The sequence below is a fragment of the Pogoniulus pusillus genome, chromosome 36, assembly GCF_015220805.1.
Source record: "Pogoniulus pusillus isolate bPogPus1 chromosome 36, bPogPus1.pri, whole genome shotgun sequence".
Taxonomy (NCBI): domain Eukaryota; kingdom Metazoa; phylum Chordata; class Aves; order Piciformes; family Lybiidae; genus Pogoniulus; species Pogoniulus pusillus.
The window spans coordinates 6,827,780-6,849,925 of record NC_087299.1 but is presented as its reverse complement, the minus strand read 5'-3'; the positions used below and the strand labels follow the sequence as shown (position 1 = coordinate 6,849,925).

Sequence of the window (22,146 nt, the reverse complement as noted above, 5' to 3'; positions counted from 1 at the left end):
CTGTAAGTGTTGAAGCCAAGCCTGGCTGGGGCACTTAATGCCATGGTCTGGTTGATTGGCCAGGGCTGGGTGCCAGCTTGGAGTGGATGAACTTAGAGGTCTCTTCTAACCTGCTTGATTCTATGAATGAAGCTTTATATTCACAGCTTAGCACAAGATACAAGCAGATAACATGTACACTTCTGCATACATTGTAATTAAAAGGAATGCAGAAACACAACAGCTCCCCCAGAAACCAGAGTCCCAACCACCCTTCCACCTCCTTTCCACCCCTCTACCTTATCCCACAGTCTGCCTCCTTTCTGCCCCTCTACCTTATCCCACAGTTTGCCTTATGTGCAGGTTTGAAGGATCAGCCAGGGAGTTTAGAGAGCAGAAGTTAGTTACACAGCAGGTTAGGGAGAAAAGTACAGGCACCAGCTGCAACAGAAAGCCACTGCAACTGTGTTATCTGTTCTTGTTTTTATACATCTCAGCAAGCCTCTGAGTGAAGTAGACATCAACACTTTGCTTTTCACAGCCTATCATCTAATTTCTTTCACTAGAATATTTCAGCTAGCCTCAAACTAGCACAGGAGGAGTGCTTCAACCTTCTTGGCAGATGTCTGGAGTACTTTAAGCTTACACAAACGTCTACCTGACCAAGTTGTTACAGCTTTAACACACCTTCTGCTCTTCTTCTCTGCCTGTAGCAACAAGCTACTGAGGAGAACCTGAGGAAGCAGGAAGAATCTGTACAGAAGCAGGAAGCCATGAGGCGTGGTAAGCTAATGGCAGTGATCTTTGACTCCTTGCCTGTGTTGGTTGATGATGCTTCATCTGTTAATGGCATTTGGGCAAGTAAAGGGTAAATCCCAGTAGCCTGGAGGAGGGAAGGCTCTGAGGAGAGCTTAGAGCTACATTTCAATAACTGAAGGGGATCTACAGGAAGGCTGGGGAGGGACTGTTTAAAAGGGCCTCTGGTGGCAGGCCAAGGGGCAATGGTTTGAAACTGGAGCAGAGCAGATTTAGGTTGGAATTCAGGAGGAAGTTCTGCACACTGAGGGTGGGGAAACGCTGGAACAGGTTGCCCAGGGATGTGGTTGAGGTCTCATCCCTGGAGACATTCAGAATCAACCTTGCTGTGTACCAGGGCAGCCTGCTGTAGTTGGAGGTGTCCCTGCTGAGTACAGGAGGGTTGGACAAGATGCCCTTGGAAGGTGCTTTCCAACCTGCTGCAATCTGTAGGAACTGCCAGTTACTTCCAAGCTCAGTTTTAGAAGCAGCTGCTGTAGGACTGCACAGATCAGAAGCAGTGTGGCCAGCAGGACCAGGGCAGTCCTTCTGCCCCTGTGCTCAGCACTGCTCAGGCCACACCTTGAGTGCTGTGTATGGTTCTGGGCCCCTCAATTTAAGAAAGATTTTGAGGTACTTGAACATGCCCAGAGAAGGGCAGCAAGGCTGGGGAGGGGCCTGGAGCACAGCCCTGTGAGGAGAGGCTGAGGGAGCTGGGGGTGTGCAGCCTGCAGCAGAGGAGGCTCAGGGCAGAGCTCATTGCTGTCTGCAGCTGTCTGCAGGGAGGCTGTAGCCAGGTGGGGTTGGGCTCTGCTGCCAGGCAACCAGCAACAGAAGAAGGGGACACAGCCTCAAGCTGTGCCAGGGCAGGCCTAGGCTGGATGTGAGGGGGAAGTTGTTGTCAGAGAGAGTGATTGGCATTAGAATGGGCTGCCCAGGGAGGTGGTGGAGGTGTTTAAAAGGAGGCTGGATGAAGCATTTTAGTGCCATGGGTTAGTTAGTTAAAAGGGTTAGGTGATTGTTTGGGCTCTACCTCAAAGCTCTCTTCCAACCTGGTTGATTCGGTGCCTGGTCGATTCTGTGCCTGAATGCACCCCTCACCTGCCTGCTAGCCTGGATGAATCCCACCCAAAGCACTGTCTTCTTGTCTCCTTTTGTGTTTTTCATAGCTACAGTGGAGCGGGAGATGGAGCTGAGGCACAAGAACGAGATGCTGCGGGTGGAGGCAGAGGCCAGGGCCCGCGCCAAGGCTGAGCGGGAGAACGCAGACATCATCCGCGAGCAGATCCGCCTGAAGGCCGCCGAGCACCGCCAGACCGTGCTCGAGTCCCTCAAGTACGTGCAGGCTCTGGGCTGCCTGAGCTCTCCTGTCACCTAGGGAAGCCTGCTGGTTGTTCCTCAGCTGTCAGTTTGTGCCCTCATGTCCTCTGGCGGGAGGAATTCTGCCCGGGAGCCTTCGCGTCTGCTCATCCTGCCGTGATGCGGCTCAGAGAATGGCTTGGGTTGGAAAGGAAGCTAAAGCTCAGCCAGTTCCAACCCTTGCCATAGACAGGGACACCTCTCACTAGAACAGGTTGCTCAAGGCCTCATCCAACCTGGCCTTCAACACCTCCAGGGAGGTTGTGGAGCACAGAAGCACCCAACGTGATCTTTGATCACGTTGGGTGCTTCTGTGCTCCACAACCTCCCTGAGCAACCTGTGCCAGTGTCTCCCTACCCTCAACCTGTGCCAGTGTCTCCCTACCCTCAACCTGTGCCAGTGTTTCACCACCCTCACTCCAAAGAATTTCTTCCTACTCTCCAGTCTCAATCTGACCTCCTCAAGCTTCAATTCATTTTCTCTCTCACCAATACAAGCCCTTGTAAAAAGTCCCTTTCTGGCTTTCTTGTAGGTCTCTTTCAGATACTGGAAGGTTGCTGTGAGGTTTCTCTTTTACACTGAGAGTGGTGGAACACTGGAACAGGTTGCCCATGGGGTTGGTGGACATCCCATCCTTAAGAGACATTCAAAAGGAGGCTTAATGGAGCTCTGAGCAACCTGATGTATCCTAGAATCAGGCAGGTTGGAAAAGAGCTCCAAGCTCATCCAGCGCAACCTAGCAGCCAGCCCTGTCCAATCAACCAGACCATGGCACGAAGTGCCCCAGCCAGGCTTGGCTGCAACACCTCCAGGGACGATGACTTAAAGCCTGGCTGGGGCACTTAGTGCCATGGTCTGGTTGATTGGACAGGGCTGGGTGATAGGTTGGAGTGGATGAGCTTGGAGCTCTCTTCCAACCTGTCTGATTCTGTGATTCTATTCTGTAGTTTCACCACCTCCCTGGGCAGCCCATTCCAATGGCAATGTAGTTGGGGATGACCCTGCTTACTGCAGGGAATTTGGACTGGATGACCTCTAGAGGTCCTTTCCAACCCATTGTACTCTCTGGTTCTGTTCTGTCATTGTCACCTGAATATGAACCAAGAGACTGTTCACAGAGTTGTGAATTTGATATCCTTTTCCTAAGAGATTTTTTTTCCCAAGTCTTGCTCTCTTTAAGGTTGAGGTTGAGTTACTCTGAAAGCTTTCAGAGTTCTTTCAGTCTCTCAGCATCCCTCCTAAGGGCACCAAGCAGCCTCCAAAAGGGCAAGCATTTGGGTTTGTAACCTGTTGCTTTGAGGAATGAAAACCCTTTTGTTGCAGTTCAGCACCAGTAATGCATTAAAGCAACTGATTCCATCTTGGTGCCAGATGCTTTTCTGGATTTCATCCCAGATCAAATGCAGACACCAGATGATTTTTGAGTGTGTTTGCCATGCTTGGTCATGTTTCAGTCCCCAGGTGAGCCCTCAGTTGGCTCTGCCTGCTTCTAAAGGAGATGATTACTGAGTATCAAGCTGGAAATTGTTTTAATTCAGTCTTTCAAATCCCATTCTCTCCTTGTCTGCTCACCACAGGACAGCTGGGATGCTCTTTGGGGAAGGATTCCGTGCTTTTGTAACAGACTGGGATAAAGTCACAGCCACGGTAAGGTCATGACATGAGCAGCCTGTGAATGTCTGTTAAACCAACTCCTTGCTTTGCTCTGCTTATCAGCTGGAAACCATGGTGGCAAGTTGCTGCTTGGTGCTCTCTGCAGTCCTCAGTTCACAGGCTCACAGGATGTTAGGGGTTGGAAGAGATCCAAGGAGATCAATGAGTCCAACCCCCCTGCCAGAGCAGGACAATACTATCCAACACAGATCACACAGGAACACATCCAGACAGGCCTGGAAAGGCTGCAGAGACTCCACAACCTCTCTGGGCAGCCTGTGTCATTGCTCTGGGACCCTTACATTAAAGAAGTTCCCCTTTGTGTTAAGCTGTAACCTCCTGTGCTGCAACTTACACCCATTGCTCCTTGTCCTATCCCAGGGAGCAGTGAGAAGAGCCTGTCCCCTGCCTTCTGGCCAGCCCTCAGAGATACAAACATTCAGCTGTATCAGCCTGGCCAGCCCTCAGATAAAAACATTTATCAAATCCCCTCTAAGTCTTCTCTTTTCTAGACTTGAACAGCCCCAGGGCCCTCAGCCTCTCATCAGCCATGCCCTCCAGTCCCCTAATCATACTTGTAGCCCTCTGCTGGACCCTCTGCAGCAGATCCCTGTCCCTCTTCAACTGGGGAGCCCCAAACTGAACACAGTACTCAAGATGAGGTCTCACCAGGGCAGAGTAGAGTGGGATAAGAACCTCCCTTGGTCTGCTGGACACACTCTGCTTAATGCCCCGCAGGATCCCATTGCCCTCTTGGCCAGCAGGGCACATTGCTGTGCCATGGATGTTCTCCACCAGCTCCCTCTCCACAGGGCTGCTCTCCAGCAGTCACCTCCCAGCCTGTCCTGCTGCAGTTTATTATTCCTCCCCAGATTCAGGACTCTGCACTTGTCCTTGTTGAACCTCATCTGGCTCCTCTGTGCCCAGCTCTGTCTGCCCAGGTCTCTCTGGATGGCAGCACAGCCTGCAGCTGTCTCAGCCAAGCCTCCCAGCTTGGTGTCAGCAGCAAACTTGCTGAGCAGACTCTGTCTGCCTGTGCCCTCATCAGTGTCACTGATGAAGGTGCTGAACAGGACTGGCCCCGGCACTGATCCCTGGGGACACCACTGGTCACAGCTCTCCAGCTGGACCTGGCACCATTGATCACCACCCTCTGAACTCTCTTGTGACCAGTTCCTAACCCACCTCACTGCCTGCTCTTCCATCCCACACTTCCTGAGCTTGCTCACTGAAATGCCATGGGAGACAGTGGTATTTCAGGGTTTTATCCATGTTTTCTTCTCTGAGTAGATCATTTCTTGCTGAGAGGCTCTGGCTTTAAGTGACCAACAAAAGGCACCGTCAAAGATGCCTCCTGGAGGTTTTTTCAGCTATTAGAAGTAGATTCTGTGAAAATGCAGATGAGTCTTTTCCACAGATTGTTCTGTTTTACCTGTGTAGGGAAGCAGGAGTTTTATCTAGCAGCCAATCAGTTCTCTTTTCAGACCCTGAAAGCACGTTTTTTGTTGGTTAGGCTCTGAGCTGCCAACTCCTCACTCAGCCTTTTAATGATGGATGTCCATTGTGCTTGTTTTGTGGTGCAGAATCACCTATAGGTGAAAAGAGCAGAATGGATTTTCATTTCTTGGCCAGTGGTGGGGGTTTTCTTTTGGCAGCAGGGATGTTAGCCCTCCTTCTCTCAGTTAAACTGCAAACTGGAGCTGTCTTTGCAGGAATATTAGGGAAAATACATTGGAATGTGGTGGACACAGAATGGGATTCTTCCCTCCAAACCAATAGTCTCAGTATGGTTTTTAGTGACTGCCTGCCCTTTACTGTAAAATTCCTGAGAACACTCCCCCCAGAATGGTAAAAGATTCATCAGATTTTGCCTCCAAATTTTGAGGGTTTGCCTCCAAATTTTGAGGTTTTTGCTTCCAAACTCTAATCTTAAGATAAAAGACTTCAAAGGCCACAAAGGGAGGTTTTCATGCATTCTGCCTCTGAGCTCTAATTTCTTCACACCAAGTCACCTGTGAAGAACTTGCCTGTTACCCACATCCCACGTGGGTAGTGAACTTCCAGCTCCCTGTGACCAGGGAGTCTGAAGGTACCATTTTCACACTCACTTGCAGGACTTTATAGCCTCAAGCTGAGACTGGGGAGGTTTAGATTAGCTATTAGGAAAAAGTCTTTCACTGAGAGAGTGGTCAGGGACTGGAATGAGCTGCCCAGGGAGGTGGTGGAGTCACCTGGCTGTGTTTCAGGGTGGTTTGGATGTGGTGCTTAGGGCTGTGGTTTAAAGTGAATCTTGTAGAGTAGGGATGTGGGTTGGACTTGGTGCTCCTGAGGGGCTTTGCCAGCCTGCATGTGTCTGTGAGTCTGTGACATGCTCTAAAACTTTCTTATCTAAACTTTCTGTCTTCATTTTGATCATCAAACTGGTTTGATTGGAAAAGCCCTCAAAGATGAAGCCCACCTATCAACCCAACACCACCATGGCCATTAAACCACATCCCAAAGTGCCATATCCGTATGTATCTTAAACACCTCCAGGGATGGTGACTCCACCACCTGCCTGGATAACCTACTCCAAAGCCTGATGTAGCCTTGGAGAACTGTTGTATGTTGATTAAAAGACCAACATCATTTCAAAGAACCAAAAAAGTGTGGCAGTGACTTCTCACAGCCACAAATCTGCTCCTCAGTGTGCTACTTGAAACCAAACTGTACAGGGATGATATTTTTAGGAGCATGGCTTGTTAAAATGGACATTTTTGCTGTCAATCAGTCACCAACATCTGCTCCACCCTCCAGTTTCATCCACACAGGCTGCTACAAAGGACACTTAGAGCATACTGGGGAGAACAAGACCTGCTTTGAGTGGATCCTTTTGTAATCTGCAGGTTGTACCTGGAATGCCTGCAGTATTCACAGAGCCTTTTCCAGATCAGAGCTGCATATTCTCTTGACCCAGATAGCAGTTGGCTGTACTGTGGTCATTTTTGCTTCTGACAAGCTCTTGTCTTGAGAATTTGGGACATTTAGCTTTAAAAGGCAATAAAAAGTAAGTCTATTTTTGGAAAGGAGAGGACACAGCTGGAACTCCTATTTTCTGTTGCTTTGGAATGACTATAAGGTAAAAATCAGTTATTTTAGGGTTCCTCTATATTAACTCTGCATTTTCACTTCTTCCTGGCCTCTCTAAGGGCTGCTCTTTTGCTTCCTCTTCCCATTCAAGCAGAACCCCAAAGGTTCTGCTCTCAGATGAGTATTTTTAGTGGGATTCACTTTGCTTATTCATTCCTTTGCTAGATACTTGCTGCTAAAGAGAGAGGCTCTGTAATCAGCCTGATTTGTGGAGCTGGCAGAGTAATTGGGTTCCTTTGTCAGTATGAGTGTGGAATCATTTTCCTGTTTTGATCCCTGGCTGTCAGTCTCAGAGCTTCATCCCTCTGTGACGTGAAGACCAGAAGTCTGAAATGCCCCTCTCTGCCTGGATGGAGCTGATGCCTCAGCCTGTAACTTTGTGCTGCTCAAGCAGATGGTTGAGGTCATTTGTCATTGTGGTGTCTTGTCTTTCACTGAATCATAGAATCAACCAGGTTGGAAGACCTGCAAGCTCAGCCAGTCCAACTTACCACCCAGCCAACTTAGACCATGGCACTAAGTGCCCCAGCCAGGCTTGGCTTCAACACCTCCAGGCACAGCAACTCCACCACCTCCCTGGGCAGCCCATTCCAATGCCAATCACTCTCTCTGACAACAACTTCCTCCTCACAGCCAGCCTGAACCTGCCCTGGCACAGCTTCAGGCTGTGTCCCCTTCTTCTGTCCCCGGCTGCCTGGCAGCAGAGCCCAACCCCACCTGGCTACAGCCTCCCTGCAGGCAGCTGCAGGCAGCAATGAGCTCTGCCCTGAGCCTCCTCTGCTGCAGGCTGCACCCCCCCAGCTCCCTCAGCCTCTCCTCACAGGGCTGTGCTCCAGGCCCCTCCCCAGCCTTGCTGCCCTTCTCCAAACACCTTCCAGCACCTCAACATCTCTCCTGAATGGAGGAGCCCAGAACTAGACACAGTACTCAAGGTGTGGCCTTAGCAGTGCTGAGCACAGGGGCAGAAGAACCTCCCTTGTCCTGCTGCCCACACTGCTCCTGAGCCAGCCCAGGATGCCATTGGCTCTGCTGCCCACCTGGGCACACTGCTGCCTCATCTTTAGCTACTTTCTACTATTACCCCCAGCTCCCTCTCTGCCTGGCTAGAGGGATGCTGCTAAAAAGCTTGAGCCTTGTGTTCTAAAGTCCCTGTAAGCTGAGAGAAATCAGGTGTGGAGCTCATCTCCTTTTTGCAGCTTGGATCTCCAAGCTCTGAGACTTTTTGTGTTCCCATCCAAAGCAAAGATGATGTCACACATTTTAAGCAGAGTCAAACTGAACAGATGGTGTCTCATGGTTTATTGAACAATTTCATCCTCCTTGTCCTTGAGGCTTTTGACCTTCTTCTGCACTTGTAGTAAAAGTCTGCTTACTTGAAAAGCAATTGCTGCAGTTTGCTCTTTTCTCTCTCTGATAGGAATCATTGGCACCTGGCTGATGACTCGCAGTCAGAACTGGGTGGAAGTGTTGCCCTCTTCCCAAACACCTCCCACTTCCAAAGTAATGCCCCTTGCTCTCTTGAGTTTTCAGGGAGATCAACTGCTTTGCACATGCACAAAGAGGTAGAGCCAGGGGCTGATGTTTGTGCACCTGGAGCATTATCAAAGCTAGCAGTGCTACCAGTCTGAGAAGTGAGGGAACAGTCCTACACCTGCTAAACCTTGCTGTAAAGTCTTGCTTTCAAATCCTCTCCTGAAATGTTATTCTTAGCAACCTCCTGCTTGTCTTTAGCATTGTCAGTGCAGCTCTTTGGCTCCTCTGACAGCCAGCTATGGGGGAAAAGCTGCCTGCAGGGCTCTCTGTTTAATGAGTCAACGTAGTGCTGAACAGAGCAGCAACCATAAGCCTCAGAGGAGTCTGGAGTCTTTCTGCTTCACTGGCACATGGACAGGCATGCCTCATGTTTCTGAAGGAAGGCTCTCCAGTGCAGTGGTGCTGGTTCCCACAGTGGTTTTGGCTTTGGAGCTTCTTTTCAGTACCAGTTTACCTGTTTGCTTTGGCCTTGCATGACTGTTGACCTTTGGCAGGTGTCCCCTGCCTGGTCCTTTTTGTTCCCTGCTGTCTGCTGCCTTGGTGGCAGCACCAATTCAGATGCTGCTCTTTAGCACCTTTAATTCAGCATATGTTGCCTTGTGTGGTGAGCTGGCAGGCAGCACCTGGTTGATTCATAGAATGGCTTGGGTTGGAAGAAGCCTTAAAGATCAGCCAGTTCCAACCCCCCAGCCATGGGCAGGGACTCCTCCCACTAGCTAAGCTTGTTCAAGCCCTCATTTAACTGCTTATTCTTAACTGCCTGCACAGAATACCTGGAGAGAAACCCAAACCATGTCGTGTCAAGACAGGTGTCTTTGTCCCTTACACTGGAAGCTAAAGCTGCTATGTTTTTTTCTCTCATAGGAGGCTCAAACCTCCAGTTTGTAGCAGAGCCTGATGGCTTTTTGCCTTAACACATGCTCTAATTAAAGTCTGAAAAGCCACACACATTGTGAGCAGGGAGTACAGACTTCTGGGCATGTCACTGGATGCTGTCCCTGTGCAGGATGCAAGAGCCTCCCTATGGATGGGAGTGAGACCTTGGCTGTCTGAACAGCGATACAACACCTTAACAAAACCAACCCCTGGGGGTCAGTGTTTATTCTGAATCTCAATTCCCCATCACAGGGCTTGCTACAAACAGCAGTGTTGCCATGCCACAGGCTTTTCAGCCTGGAGAAGAGAAGGCTTCAAGGAGATCTTGTAGTAGACTTGTAGTAGGGAGGCTACAAGAGGTCTAGGGAGGGACTATGGACAAGGTCTTGTAATGAGAGGATGAGGAGGAATGGGTTTGAATGGGCAGAGAGAAGAGTTAAACTAGGTGTTAGGAGGAAGTTCTTTCCAATGAGGGTGGTGAGACACTGGCACAGTTTGCCCAGGAAGGTTGTGGAGCACAGAAGCACAGAATGTCATCTTTGATCTTCGATCATATTCTGTGCTTCACAACCTCCCTGGAGGTGTTCAAAGCCAGATTGAATGAGGCCATGAGCAACCTGTTCTAGTGAGAGGTCTCCCTGCCTATGGCGGGGAGGTGGAACTGGCTGAATTTTGAGGTCCCTTCCAACCCTAAACCATTCTGTGATTCTAAATGTGTTTTTAACTGATCCTTTCCCTTTTCCTTTGCAGGTGGCAGGCCTGACCCTGCTGGCAGTGGGTGTTTACTCTGCCAAAAATGCCACAGCAGTAGCAGGACGTTACATAGAGGCACGTTTGGGCAAACCCTCCCTGGTGAGAGAAACCTCACGCATTACTGTGCTGGAGGCACTGAAGCATCCCATCAAGGTACATTTAGCTTTGTTTTTGTGTTGCACTCAGCCATGAATCACAGAATCTCAGCATGGTGAGACCTCATCTTGAGCACTGTGTTCAGTTTGGGGCTCCCCAGTTGTAGAGGGACAGGGATCTGCTGGAGAAGGTCCATTGGAGGGCTAAGAGGATGGTGAGGGGACTGAGGAGGAGAGGCTGAGGGACTTGGGGCTGCTTAGTCTAGAGAAGAGAAGACTGAAAGGGGATTGGATAAATGTTTATACATATCTGAGGGCTGAGGATCGGGGAGGGACAGGCTCTGCTCACTGCTCCCTGGGAGAGGACAAGGAGCAATGGATGGAAGCTGCAGCACAGGAGGTTCCAGCTCAGCACAAGGGGGAACTTCTTGCCTGGAAGGGTCCCAGGGCACTGGCACAGGCTGCCCAGAGAGGTTGTGGAGTCTCCTTCTATGGAGCCTTTCTATGCCTGTCTGAATGTGTTCCTGTGTGACCTGAGCTAGATTGGATGCTGTTGTGGCAGGGGGGTTGGACTCGATGATCTCTTTGTGTCCCTTCCAACCCCTGACATCCTGTGAGCCTGTGATGGTGGTGGTTGAAGATCATCCAGTCCAACCTCCCTGCTAAAGGAGGGGCACCCACAGCAGCTTGCCCAAGATCACAGTGACCAGGTGGAATTGGAAGCTCTCCAGAGAAGAGGACTCCATTACCTCTCTGGGCAGCCTGCTCCAGGGCTCCAGCATCCTCACAGGGAAGAATTTTTCCCTCATGTTCAGATGGAACTTGCTGGGTTCCAGTTTGTGCCCCTTGTTCTGTCACTAGGCACCACTGAGAAGAGCCCAGCTCCATCCACTTGCCCCTCACCCTTTAGCTCTTGCTGAGCATTGGGAAGATCTCCTCTCAAGTTGCTCTTCTGTGGGCTAAACAGCCCCATGGCTCTCAGCCATTCCTTCTCACAGAGATGCTCCTAGCACCTTCTTTGCATCCTCTGCCCTCTCTAGTATGTTCCTCTCCCTTGAACTGGACACAGTACTTCAGATGTGACTTCACTAGGGCAGAGCAGAGGGGAAGGAGAACCTCCCTTACCTGCTGGTCACATCTTGGGCATGCAAAATTCCTTTTCGAGCTCTTCATGCCAGGCAGGGAACTGTCAGTGGGGCTGTTAGAGTGCTGTTAGAGCCGGCATAGGTGGGCTGAGCTCACTGTCTCTCCATGTGGCCTTTCTGTCCAAGCTGTGGTTGTTCTCTCCATGTCAGTAACTGAATTCTTCCTCCCTAGGTTGGTAAGCGTCTGACCAGCAAGGCTCAGGATGCCCTTGAAGGAGTCGTTCTCAGCGTGAGTACTCTGCTGCCTCGGGATGCCAAGGGTAGATGACTTTGGAATCTACATAAGAAAGCTCTTTCCTCGTACACCCAAAGCTGCAGTTCCAGGTCTTGTGGAGACAGAGCACCCTTGGGGCACTGAGACCATAAACCAGCTCCTGTGCTCAGCAGTAACCTTTCTTCCTCTGTGCCAAGCAGCTGCAAATCTCGATTCAGTCCTTGCCCTGCTGCAGTTTTTCCCTGTAGTCAAGCATGTTAACACCCAGAGCTCCACTTGCCTCATCTCATCTGCTAAGGATTACTGAACCAACAGCTGCTTGTAGGCCAAAAAAACCAAAGAGATGTTTTCATTTGCCCCTCTTGAAATGCCTCTCAACTTGCTAATTAGGGCTGCTTCTGAGCATTTGCTTCTGGATTTGATTCTTGGCTATCAGGCAAGTTTTTAAATGCTCTGTGAAGTTGCTGAGAGAAAATATTCCCCCAGGATCTCTACAGATGCAACAATAAATAAGAACAGGGATGTCTGTGACTTCCATGGAAGAAGCAGGACTGCAGAGTTGGGTAGATTTTGATATATCTCTCCCAGGGCAGCTGATAGGAAGGGAAATATTCAGATGTTACCACTTCCTACAGCAGTTGCTGCACTGCTTCCTCCACTGCTGCTTTTTCTTAGCAAAGAATTGTAGCCAAGTGGACAGAACTTGGAGTAAATACTGATGTGGAAGGGAAAATGACCCTGATCTGAAGTAATTAACAGCTGAAGTTAAAACTTCAAACCTAGAGACCTTAGGAGTGCTGCCTGCTTCCTGCTGGTGCTGATGGGTGCAGGTCTCTTGGTACTTTCTGCTCCTTACCTTTAACCCTCTCCTTGTAGCCACAGTTAGAAGCACGTGTGAGAGACATTGCCATAGCAACAAGAAATACAAAGAAGAACAAAAGCCTCTACAGGAATATTCTCATGTATGGACCCCCAGGCACTGGAAAGACACTCTTTGCCAAGGTAAAAGCCCTGCCAAGATCCTGCCAACCTGCATGTCTTGGGTGCTTGGAAAACTTTGGGGTCCAAGCACCCTCTCTAGTCAGAAATCTGTTGCTGTTGTGAGGCATAAACATCATCATATTCCTGCCTCTGCTGGGAAAAGGCATCCAGGATGCTTCAGCTCTAAATCAGTGCAATCACAGGCTCACAGGATGTCAAGGGTTGGAAGGGACACAAAGAGATCACCAAGTCCAACCCCAACCCCCCTGCCAGAGCATCTAGCTCAGGTCACACAGGAACACATCCAGACAGGCCTGGAAAGGCTCCAGAGGAGATGACTCCACAACCTCATTGGACAGCCTGTGCCAGTGCTCTGGGACCCTTCCAGGCAAGAAGTTCCCCCTTGTGCTGAGCTGGAACCTCCTGTGCTGCAGCTTCCATCCATTGCTCCTTGTCCTCTCCCAGGGAGCAGTGAGTAGAGCCTGTCCCTCCCCCTTCCTCACCTCCAGCCCTCAGATATTTAGACATTGATTCAATCCCCTCTCAGTCTTCTATTATCCAGACTAAGCAACCCAAAGGCCCTCAGCCTCTCCTCATCAGGCAGTGCTCCAGTCCCCTCATCATCCTCGTAGCCCTCACTTGGACTCTCTCCATCAGATCCCTGACGCTCTTCAAATGGGGAGCCCCAAACTGAAGGCAGTACTCAAGATGAGGTCTCAGCAGGGCAGAGTAGAGGTGCAGGAGAACCTCCCTTGATCTGCTGGACACACACTGCTTACTGCACCCCAGGATCCCGTTTGCCTTCTTGGCCACACGGGGACATTGCTGTGGACAACTTGTGCACCAGTGCAGGCAGAAGAGCTCTTCCACCTGGAAAAGGCACTTGGCATTGTGCCTTGAGAAACCACAACAGCAGCCTGCTGTCTCATTGCCACCTCTGCTGAGGTTCTGCACTTAGCTATGCAGGGTCTTGCTAATCCCAGAGCAGAGCTAGGGATGGCTTCACTGTGCAGAAGTCACCAAGACCTTTGCATGGATTTGGGTCAGGATCTGATATTTTTTTTTGCCTTGCTCTTCAGAGCTTCTCCACTAGGTCTGAGGTTTCATCTACTTGTTTAACAGTGCTGGATTAGATGTGCTGGTGCAAGTAGAATATTTCCTTTCTATTAAACCCATATCCCACCACTGCTAAGATGCCACTGAGTTTGTATGCCTACAGCCAGGAGAGAGGGACAGGTCCTGGACATGGCAAAAGCAGCGTAAGAAGCAACAACTGACTCCAGAAGTATTCTCCTCTCACAGAGCAGGCTTCTTTAGGCACATCCATGTGGTGGATTTGATGTGCTGGTGCAAGTAGAATGTTTCCTTTCTATTAAACCCATATCCCACCACTGCTAAGATGCCACTGAGTTTGTATGCCTAAAGCCAGGAGAGAGGGACAGGGCCTGGACATGACATAAGAAGGGATTATGTCACCAAGTGACTCCAGAAGTATTCTCCTCTCACAGAGCAGGCTTCTTTAGGCACATACAGAGAAGCATACTGACAGGACTAAATGCTTTCATTTTCTTCCTTGCTTGCTGTGGTCTAGCAGTAAAAATGCTTAACTCAGTGTTGTTTCCCTCCAGAAACTGGCTGTGCACTCGGGCATGGACTATGCCATCATGACTGGCGGTGATGTTGCCCCCATGGGGCGGGAAGGAGTCACTGCCATGCATAAACTCTTTGACTGGGCAAACACCAGCAGGAGAGGGTGAGTAGAGAACTTCCTCCTAATCCTCAAGTTTGTTTTCTTGCACAGAGAAACTCATTGTAGGGGAGAGTGAGGCTGGAGGTGAGGAGGAAGTTGTTGAGCAGGAGAGTGGCGAGAGCCTGGAATGGGTTGCCCAGGGAAGTGGTTAAGGCCCCATGGCTGGAGGTGTTTCAGACCAGGCTGGCTGAGGCTGTGGGCAGCCTGCTCTAGGGTAGGGTGTCCCTGGGCATTGCAGGAGGGTTGGAACTAGTTGACTGGATAGGGCTGGGGGATAGGTTGGACTGAATGGGCTTGGAGGTCTCTTCCAACCTGGTTGATTCTATGATCCTTGTGGTCTCCTCCAACTCTGACTGGTTCTATGGCTCTTCATGCAAGGGTAAAATGATTTGTTGCAGCCCAGAGGTAGCTAAGAAGTGGATTTTCCAGGCAGGGTATTAGAATTCAATAGAGAACTTAGAGTGGGTGTCAGGTTGGGTTTTTCTCTTCTGTTTTGATCTCAGGTCTTCTGTAAATGTGGCTAAGTGGTGATTTATGTGTTCTCTGATTGCTTTAGATGGACATTATCTTGCAGTGTCTGTTTTAATCCTTGATGTATTCCTCATCTAAATGTTTCCATTTCCCCTTTAAAGAAACAAACTAGAAAATACAGAGTAAATTTCTTAAGATTTAAACCTCTTTAAGCTTCTTCTGAGGAGCCAGAGAATGAAAAATTTAAGAGTTTAAGCATAGAAAATTTGAGCTAAGAGTTTGACCTGAGAAAAAGAGGTTGGAAGAGACAGGAGGAACCTCAGTTGGGTGAAGACTGCTGGATTCCTCCTCTGGAGAATTCCTCCTCTGGAGAATTCTCTTTCACAGCAGCACTGCCTGTGTCTGAATCCATTCTGTGTCCTGATTCATGGAATGGTTTAGGTTGGAAGAGACCTTGTAGGTTATCCAGTTCCAACTCCTCTGCTGCAGGCAAGGACACCTTTACTAGCCCCAGGTTGCTCAAGGCCCCATCCAACCTGGATGGATGCATTTGAACTTCACAGACTCCATCTAGGAGTTACATGTGACCACATACATCAATGTTCCGACTGCTAGTAACCCTGGAGTATTGAAGCAGGATTTATTCTGACTCTCCAGCACTGTTGGCTGTTAGTGCTGTGTTGCCTTTAGCTGGAAGTGATAGGAAACACTCAGCTGCAGAGCCTGGAGCTGAGAAATGGGCTTGGGAAAGCTGGAGTTGAGGAAAAGATCCCAATAGGGCCTGAAATGCCATGGAAGAAAACTGGTTTTGAAGCTAGGCAAGGAGAGTGGAGAGACACCAGTGGCCAGTAGGACAAGGGAGGTTATTCTGCCCCTGTATTCATCACTGGTCAGGCTGGGGACAGAGTGGCTGAGAGCAGCCAGGAGGAGAGAGACCTGGGGGTGCTGGGAGAGAGGAGCTGAAGAGGAGGCAGCAGTGTGCCCAGGTGGGCAGCAGAGCCAATGGCATCCTGGGCTGGCTCAGGAGCAGTGTGGGCAGCAGGACAAGGGAAGTTCTTCTGCCCCTGTGCTCAGCACTGCTCAAGCCACCCCTAGAATGCTGTGTCCAGTTCTGGGCTCCTGAATTGAAGAGAGCTGCTGAAGTGCTGGAAGGTGTTTGGAGAAGGGCAGCAAGGCTGGGGAGGGGCCTGGAGCACAGCCCTGTGAGGAGAGGCTGAGGGAGCTGGGGGTGTGCAGCCTGCAGCAGAGGAGGCTCAGGGCAGAGCTCATTACTGCCTGCAGCTGCCTGCAGGGAGGCTGTAGCCAGGTGGGGTTGGGCTCTGCTGCCAGGCAGCCAGCAGCAGAAGAAGGGGACACAGCCTCAAGCTGTGCCAGGGCAGGTCTAGGCTGGATGTTAGGAGGAAGTTGTTGTGAGAGAGAGTGATTGGCATTGGAATGGGCTGCTCAGGGAGGTGGTGGAGTTGCTGTCCTGGAGGTATTCAAGAACAGACTGGCTGGGGCACTTAGTGCCATGGTCTGGTTGATTGGCCAGGGCTGGGTGCTAGGTTGGATGATGAGGATGAGCTTAGCAGTCTCTTCCAACCTGCTTGATTTTATGATTCTCTGACACTGGAAGAGGTTGCCTAGGGAGGTTGTGGATGCTCCCTTCCTGGGGGTGTTCAAGGCCAGGTTGGATGAGGCCTTGAGCAACCTGTTCTCTTGGGAGCTGTCCCTGCCTGATAGGGGGTTGGAACTGGCTGATCCTTGAGGTCCCTTCCAACCTAAACCATTCTGTGATTCTTTAAGCTGGGGCAGCTTTCTGAGCAGCTTGCTTCTGTTATTGATAAGCATCTTTATAAGCTTTGTCTCTTGGGAAGAGCAACTACCCTTGGGTTAGAAGTGGATTTATTTTGGTGAATTATTCATTGGCTTTATTAATTCACTCCTCCACAGGTAGTAAAACCATTGTATTATTGCTAGTGTGGTTTGGAAAGGGGTAAAAAAAAAAACACCCAAGCAACAACAACCCACAAAGGAGGTTGCAGGTTGAGGTTTTTATGCATGATAAAAGGAAGGAAAATGGCAGGAAGATGCCACTGCCATCGAGGTTTCATCTGTGGTTGTGTGCCTGCCTTGGCCCTTTGCACATATTTCTTCAAAGAGGAGGAGCTGTTCACATAAAAACCTCTCAGAGGAGGAAATGTTACAGTGAAAGCACTCACAAGCACCTGGGGAGCAGGTTGAGGCTGAAGGGCCTGCCTCAGCTTGGCAGCAGCACCTCAGCTCTGCTCCACACGAGCCCACTGCCAGGTGATGCCCAGGGAAACTCTCACCTGTGTTTAGAAACCTGGATGGGGTTACACTTGTGCACTAAGGATTGCTTCTCTTCAGCCTGCTTCTCAACAGCAGGAAACTGCACTCCAGAGGCCTGGAGTCAGCCTTGTTGCCTGAGGTGCCTTGAGCTGCTGCCACCTCCTCCTTAACTCCTGGGCTGGGGAAGTCGTTTAGTTGAGAAACGTTGCCTCAAGGAAGGAGTTTGTGCAATCCTTTGGGCTTGCAGCTGGTCACAGGGGTGCCTGAGGAGTGGGGCAGGAGAATCCTTGAGCTGTTTGAGCCTCACTTACCTGTCTCCTGTTACTCTGTAGTGCTTTCCTTTTGCAGCCTCTTGCTGTTCGTGGATGAAGCGGACGCGTTCCTGCGCAAGAGGGCCACAGTAAGTGCTTCCTCTGTGCCCCTTAGCTGTGCATGCTGCAGAGTTAAATTCAGCCAGAAGCCTTCTTGTTTCACCTATCAGCAGGCTTCAACAGGCAGAAGATTAGAGCTGGCAGGTGCCTTGCTGCTCACCTAATGGAGTGATGCAGAGCCAAGAAATTGGCATCTCGCAGCTGAACAGAAAGAGCTGCTCAGGACTGACTTGAGAATTGCCACCTGCAAAAGATGGGTGCCAGCCTTTGTGGAGGTTTTGCAGGTGGCTGGGCAGCAGGAAGGAAGGAGGCAAGTGTTGGAGAGAAGATTGTTCACGCTGCAGAGTTGATACCTTGCAGGGTTTGGGTTTTGCCCCAGGAGATCTTTAGCCTGGGGGAGGGGTTCATGACAGAGCTGCGTTGTGCTATGTGAACAGAGCTGCATTAGCATCTCCCCTTGCACAAAGGATTTGTGCTTTCTAAGTCAATCAGCACATTCTACATTGAATCTGGACCTGCTACTTCAACCCCAGCAGTCCATTTAAAGAGCTTTCCTTAGAAGATTGCTTTGAATGTGCAAGTGATGCTTTGCTGTGGCTGATTTTCCTCATCTCCTTGGCCTTGCCAGCTAAAAATAGTGCTCAGCAGGAAAAGCCACCTGGGCCAGTGCTTAGAGCCTGGGCTTTGAAATCAAGAGAATCACTGAATGACTGGCTGCTGGAAGCTTCAATTCCAAACCTTTTCCCTGAATGTATCAATTGATTCTTCTTCTTTATCCCAAGGTGTTACAGTGCTCTGAATTCTGCTGCAATGCAAACGCTTGGCAGCAGCAGAACTCTGTCAATAACACTGCTTAAAGCTGTGACCTCTCTTAGGTCCCTAAGCAGCTGCTGATCTTCCTTTGGATTTCATCTTTGCAGGAGAAAATCAGTGAAGATCTCAGAGCAACTTTAAATGCATTCCTGCACAGAACAGGGCAGCACAGCAACAAGTAAGTCTCCAGGTTCAGCCCTTACAGCAGCTGATTCCATGAATAGGGGGGAGGGAAACTGTCAAGGTTCTGTGGTGTGCAAATGGAAGTGATCTGTGCTGGAGCTTCACTGAGTGTCCACTTTGCACTGTGGACTTGGATGTGCAGCTTGCTCTTCCTTTGCTCTTTCTCTTTGAGCTGGAAATTGGAACTCAGAAGGGTTGCAGGGAGGGTGAAAGAGGGTTCTTGTGAAAAGAGGGTTTGTGTGGCCCGTGTTCATGCACAGCCCTGTGAGGAGCAGCTGAGGGAGCTGGGGCTGTGCAGCCTGGAGAAGAGGAGGCTCAGTGCAGAGCTCATTGCTGTCTACAACTACCTGAAGGGAGGCTGTAGCCAGGTGGGGTTGGGCTCTGCTGCCAGGCAACCAGCAATGGAACAAGGGGACACAGTCTCAAGCTGTGTCAGGGCAGGTTCAGGCTGGATATTAGGAGGAAGTTGTTGGCAGAGAGAGTGATTGGCATTGGAATGGGCTGCCCAGGGAGGTGGTGCAGTGGCCATGGCTGGAGGTGTTGAAGCCAAGCCTGGCTGGGGCACTTAGTGCCATGGTCTGGTTGACTGGACAGGGCTGGGTGCTAGGTTGGGCTGGCTGAGCTTGGAGCTCTCTTCCAACCTGGTTGATTCTGTGATTCTGTGTGGTGGTGAGCAGTTCTTTTCCATATGTCATCCATGCAGTGTGTGGCTCCCTCCCATCCCTGCTTCAAGGACCAATTTCCCTCCAGTGCTGTATCTGAACATCTTTGATTGTCTTGCTGAGTCCATTCTCTTTCCTGACAAGTTGCTGCTGTTAATGCAAGGCCATGAAAATCAGCATCAGCAAAGAGAATGCAGAGTTCTTAGCAGCTGGGTGTTTCATGAGCTCCCAAATGCTTCAGCTGGTGCTCGTTTGAGCTGTTTGCTGCTCCTCTCTAGTGCTTTAGTGGCCTCTTTCCATGCTCTCTGTGTGAGCAGTGGGGGAGGGCTTTGAAACTGAAGCAAATTAATTTAAATCTGACCCCATTTCTTTTGCATGAGCTGTGAGCAACATTGCCCACAAATGGAGGAATCCCAAGAGCTGTTTCCTTCGTGGCTGCTGATAGATTTACTAACACCAGGGCCTGACTTTGACAGATGTGTGCAAGAGTGTGAGCCCCATTGCCAATTTCATGCTCCTTGTCACCTTAATGTTGCCTTCCAGCAAAGCACTAACAGCAGCCATCTCCTGGCTGCCATAATAAAGAGAGGTGACCTTTCCTCAACCTTTCCCAGATAATCTTTGATTTGATTTTGTGTGTGTGTGTGTGAACTTTACTTAGTTGCTCAACTTCTCCTTTTACAAAGAAATTGAGTCAACAAGAAAAGGTGTCTCAGTCTGTGGGTGGGAAGGGGAGTTTTGCTCAGTGGTGAACTGCTCCTTTTGTAAGGGTGGAGTGCAACACCTTGTTAGAGGAGCATCATGGCATGAAAGAAATGCTCTAGAAGGTGATTATTGCAGCCCAACAGCAAGGTTTTTCTGTCCTTGGTCTCTCAAACTTGTTAAAACTAATGCAACCCTGAGAGTTGAAAGAGGCCTAGAATGGCTTAGGTTGGAAGAGACCTCAACTTCTCCACCATAGGCAGGGACACCTCTCAGCTAGACTCAGCTGCTCAAGGCCTCATCCAGCCTGGCCTGGAACACCCCCAAGGGAGGAGGCATCCACAGCATCCCTGGGCAGCCTTTTCCAGAGTCTCACTGCCCTTGTGCTGAAGAACTTCCTCAGCTCCAGCCTAACCTTGCTCTGCCTCAGCTTCAAATCATTTCCCCTTGTCCTGTCTCTAGGTAGCCTCATGAAAACAAGGAGGAGCAGCCTCAAGCTGGGACTGGGGAGGTTTAGATTGGACATTGGGAAGAAGTTTTTCACAGAGAGAGTGGTCAGGGACTGGAATGAGCTGCCCAGGTTGGTGCTGGACTCACCCAGCCTGGCTGTGTTTCAGGGTGGTTTGGATGTGGTGCTTAGGGCTATGGTTTAAGGTGAATCTTGTAGAGTAGGGTTCTAGGTTGGACTTGGTGCTCCTGAGGGGCTTTGCCAAGCTGCATGGTTCTGTGTGAAAAGTCCCTCTGCAGCCTTCCTGTGGAATCCCTTCAGGTACTGGAAGGCAGCTCTCAGGTCCCCCCCAGATAGGCTGAACACCCCCAGCTCCCTCAGCCTATCCTCACAGCAGAGATGCTGCAGCCCTTGTATCATCTTTGTGGCCTCCTCTGGCCTCACTCCACCAGCTCTGTGTCCTGATGCTGGGAACACCAGAACTGGAGACAATATTTGAGGTGAGGTCTCAGCAGAGCAGAGTCAAGGGGCAGAATCCCCTCTCCTGCCCTGCTGCCCACACTCCTCATGCTGCAGCCTTGCTTGTATGGTGCTTCTCTGTAGCCTTCTCTCTCACAGTGGCAGCAATGCCTTTCCAACAGGAGTAGTCTACAGCCAAGCAAGGTGTTGAGCCTGCAAGAACCTTGCAAAACCCTTAGTTTTCTCTTTGAGAGGATAACAAATCACTTCTGAAATGATCTATGGAAGTGCTCTATGCATGCTGAGTTGAGGCTAATTATTATTAAGTGATGCTGGACCTGCTGCTTGCAAGAATAAACACAAGAAATCTATTCTGGCAACACACAGAGCAAATGGTGCTTGAGGTAGAAGTGCACTTTCCCAAGGTGAAAACTTGGTTTCACAGATTGCACTGGGCCAGAAAGGACCCTCAAAGGTCATTTTGTCCAACCCCTCTGCAGTCAGCAGGGACATTTCCAACTAGAGCAAGCTGCCCAGGGCTCCCCTGAGTCTGTTCTTCAGTGCCTCCAAGAATGGGGCCTCAACCACATCCCTGGGCAGCCTGTTCCAATGCTCTATTGCTGTCTACAAGTACCTGAAGGGAGGTTGTATCCAAGTGGGGTTGGTCTCTTCTCCCAGAAAACCAGCAATAGAACAAGGGGACACAGTCTCAAGTTGTGCCAGGGCAGGTCTAGGCTGGATGTTAGGAGGAAGTTCTTCACAGAGAGAGTGATTGGCATTGGAATGGGCTGCCCAGGGAGGTGGTGGAGTCCCCATCCCTGGAGGTGTTCAAGAAAAGCCTGGATGAGGCACTTAGTGCCATGGTTGGTTGATTGGCCAGGGCTGGGTGCTAGGTTGGACTGGCTGAGCTTGGAGCTCTCTTCCAACCTGGTTGATGCTATGATCCTACCACCACCCTCATGGTAAAGAGCTTCTTCCTGCTGTCCAAACAACTTCTTCCTAATGTCCATGAAGAGGAAGGTGACTTCTTCCTGCTCCAGCTAGACCATCCTGAGCTCCTAGGTGACCTCTAGACATGCCTTTTGCCCTCTGCCTACAAGGATAATGAAGATGCCTCAGTGGAACCACAGGACTTCAAAAGCATATCTGCTGTAGCTTTAGCTAATTCCCTCTTCTTCCCTCTTTCCAGGCATGTGCTAGCTAATTGCTGTGGCTCTAGCAAAGCTGTAGGTTTGACCACATTTCTAATTGCCCTGCAAGGCAGTGCCTGGCAGGGGTGCTAAGGGGACAGTTCTTTTCCCCTGATGTTAAATTGTCTTTAGCAGAGCTCTGGGCATGCTTGTTTGGTGCTGGTGGGTGCTGTGCTTCCACTCAAAACAGCTGGGCTGTCATTTTAGCAGATGCTGAATTCAACCCTGATTTAACTGTGAGCCATTCTAGGAGACTGAACATGTCCTTGTGATTCATGCACTGCTCTTTTCC

General features: G+C 50.1%; 1 protein-coding gene across 1 annotated transcript in view; it reads left to right on the top strand.

Moving 5' to 3' along the window:
- Nucleotides 1-22,146, top strand: part of LOC135190492 (ATPase family AAA domain-containing protein 3) — a 36,547-nt gene that overhangs the window by 3,465 nt on the left and 10,936 nt on the right. The window contains exons 5-13 of the mRNA XM_064171904.1: nucleotides 693-762; nucleotides 1,944-2,109; nucleotides 3,712-3,781; nucleotides 10,076-10,231; nucleotides 11,491-11,547; nucleotides 12,409-12,534; nucleotides 14,142-14,266; nucleotides 17,375-17,426; nucleotides 18,318-18,388. Coding sequence (XP_064027974.1) covers nucleotides 693-762; nucleotides 1,944-2,109; nucleotides 3,712-3,781; nucleotides 10,076-10,231; nucleotides 11,491-11,547; nucleotides 12,409-12,534; nucleotides 14,142-14,266; nucleotides 17,375-17,426; nucleotides 18,318-18,388 — 893 coding nt within the window. The remainder of the gene's footprint in view (nucleotides 1-692; nucleotides 763-1,943; nucleotides 2,110-3,711; nucleotides 3,782-10,075; nucleotides 10,232-11,490; nucleotides 11,548-12,408; nucleotides 12,535-14,141; nucleotides 14,267-17,374; nucleotides 17,427-18,317; nucleotides 18,389-22,146) is intronic.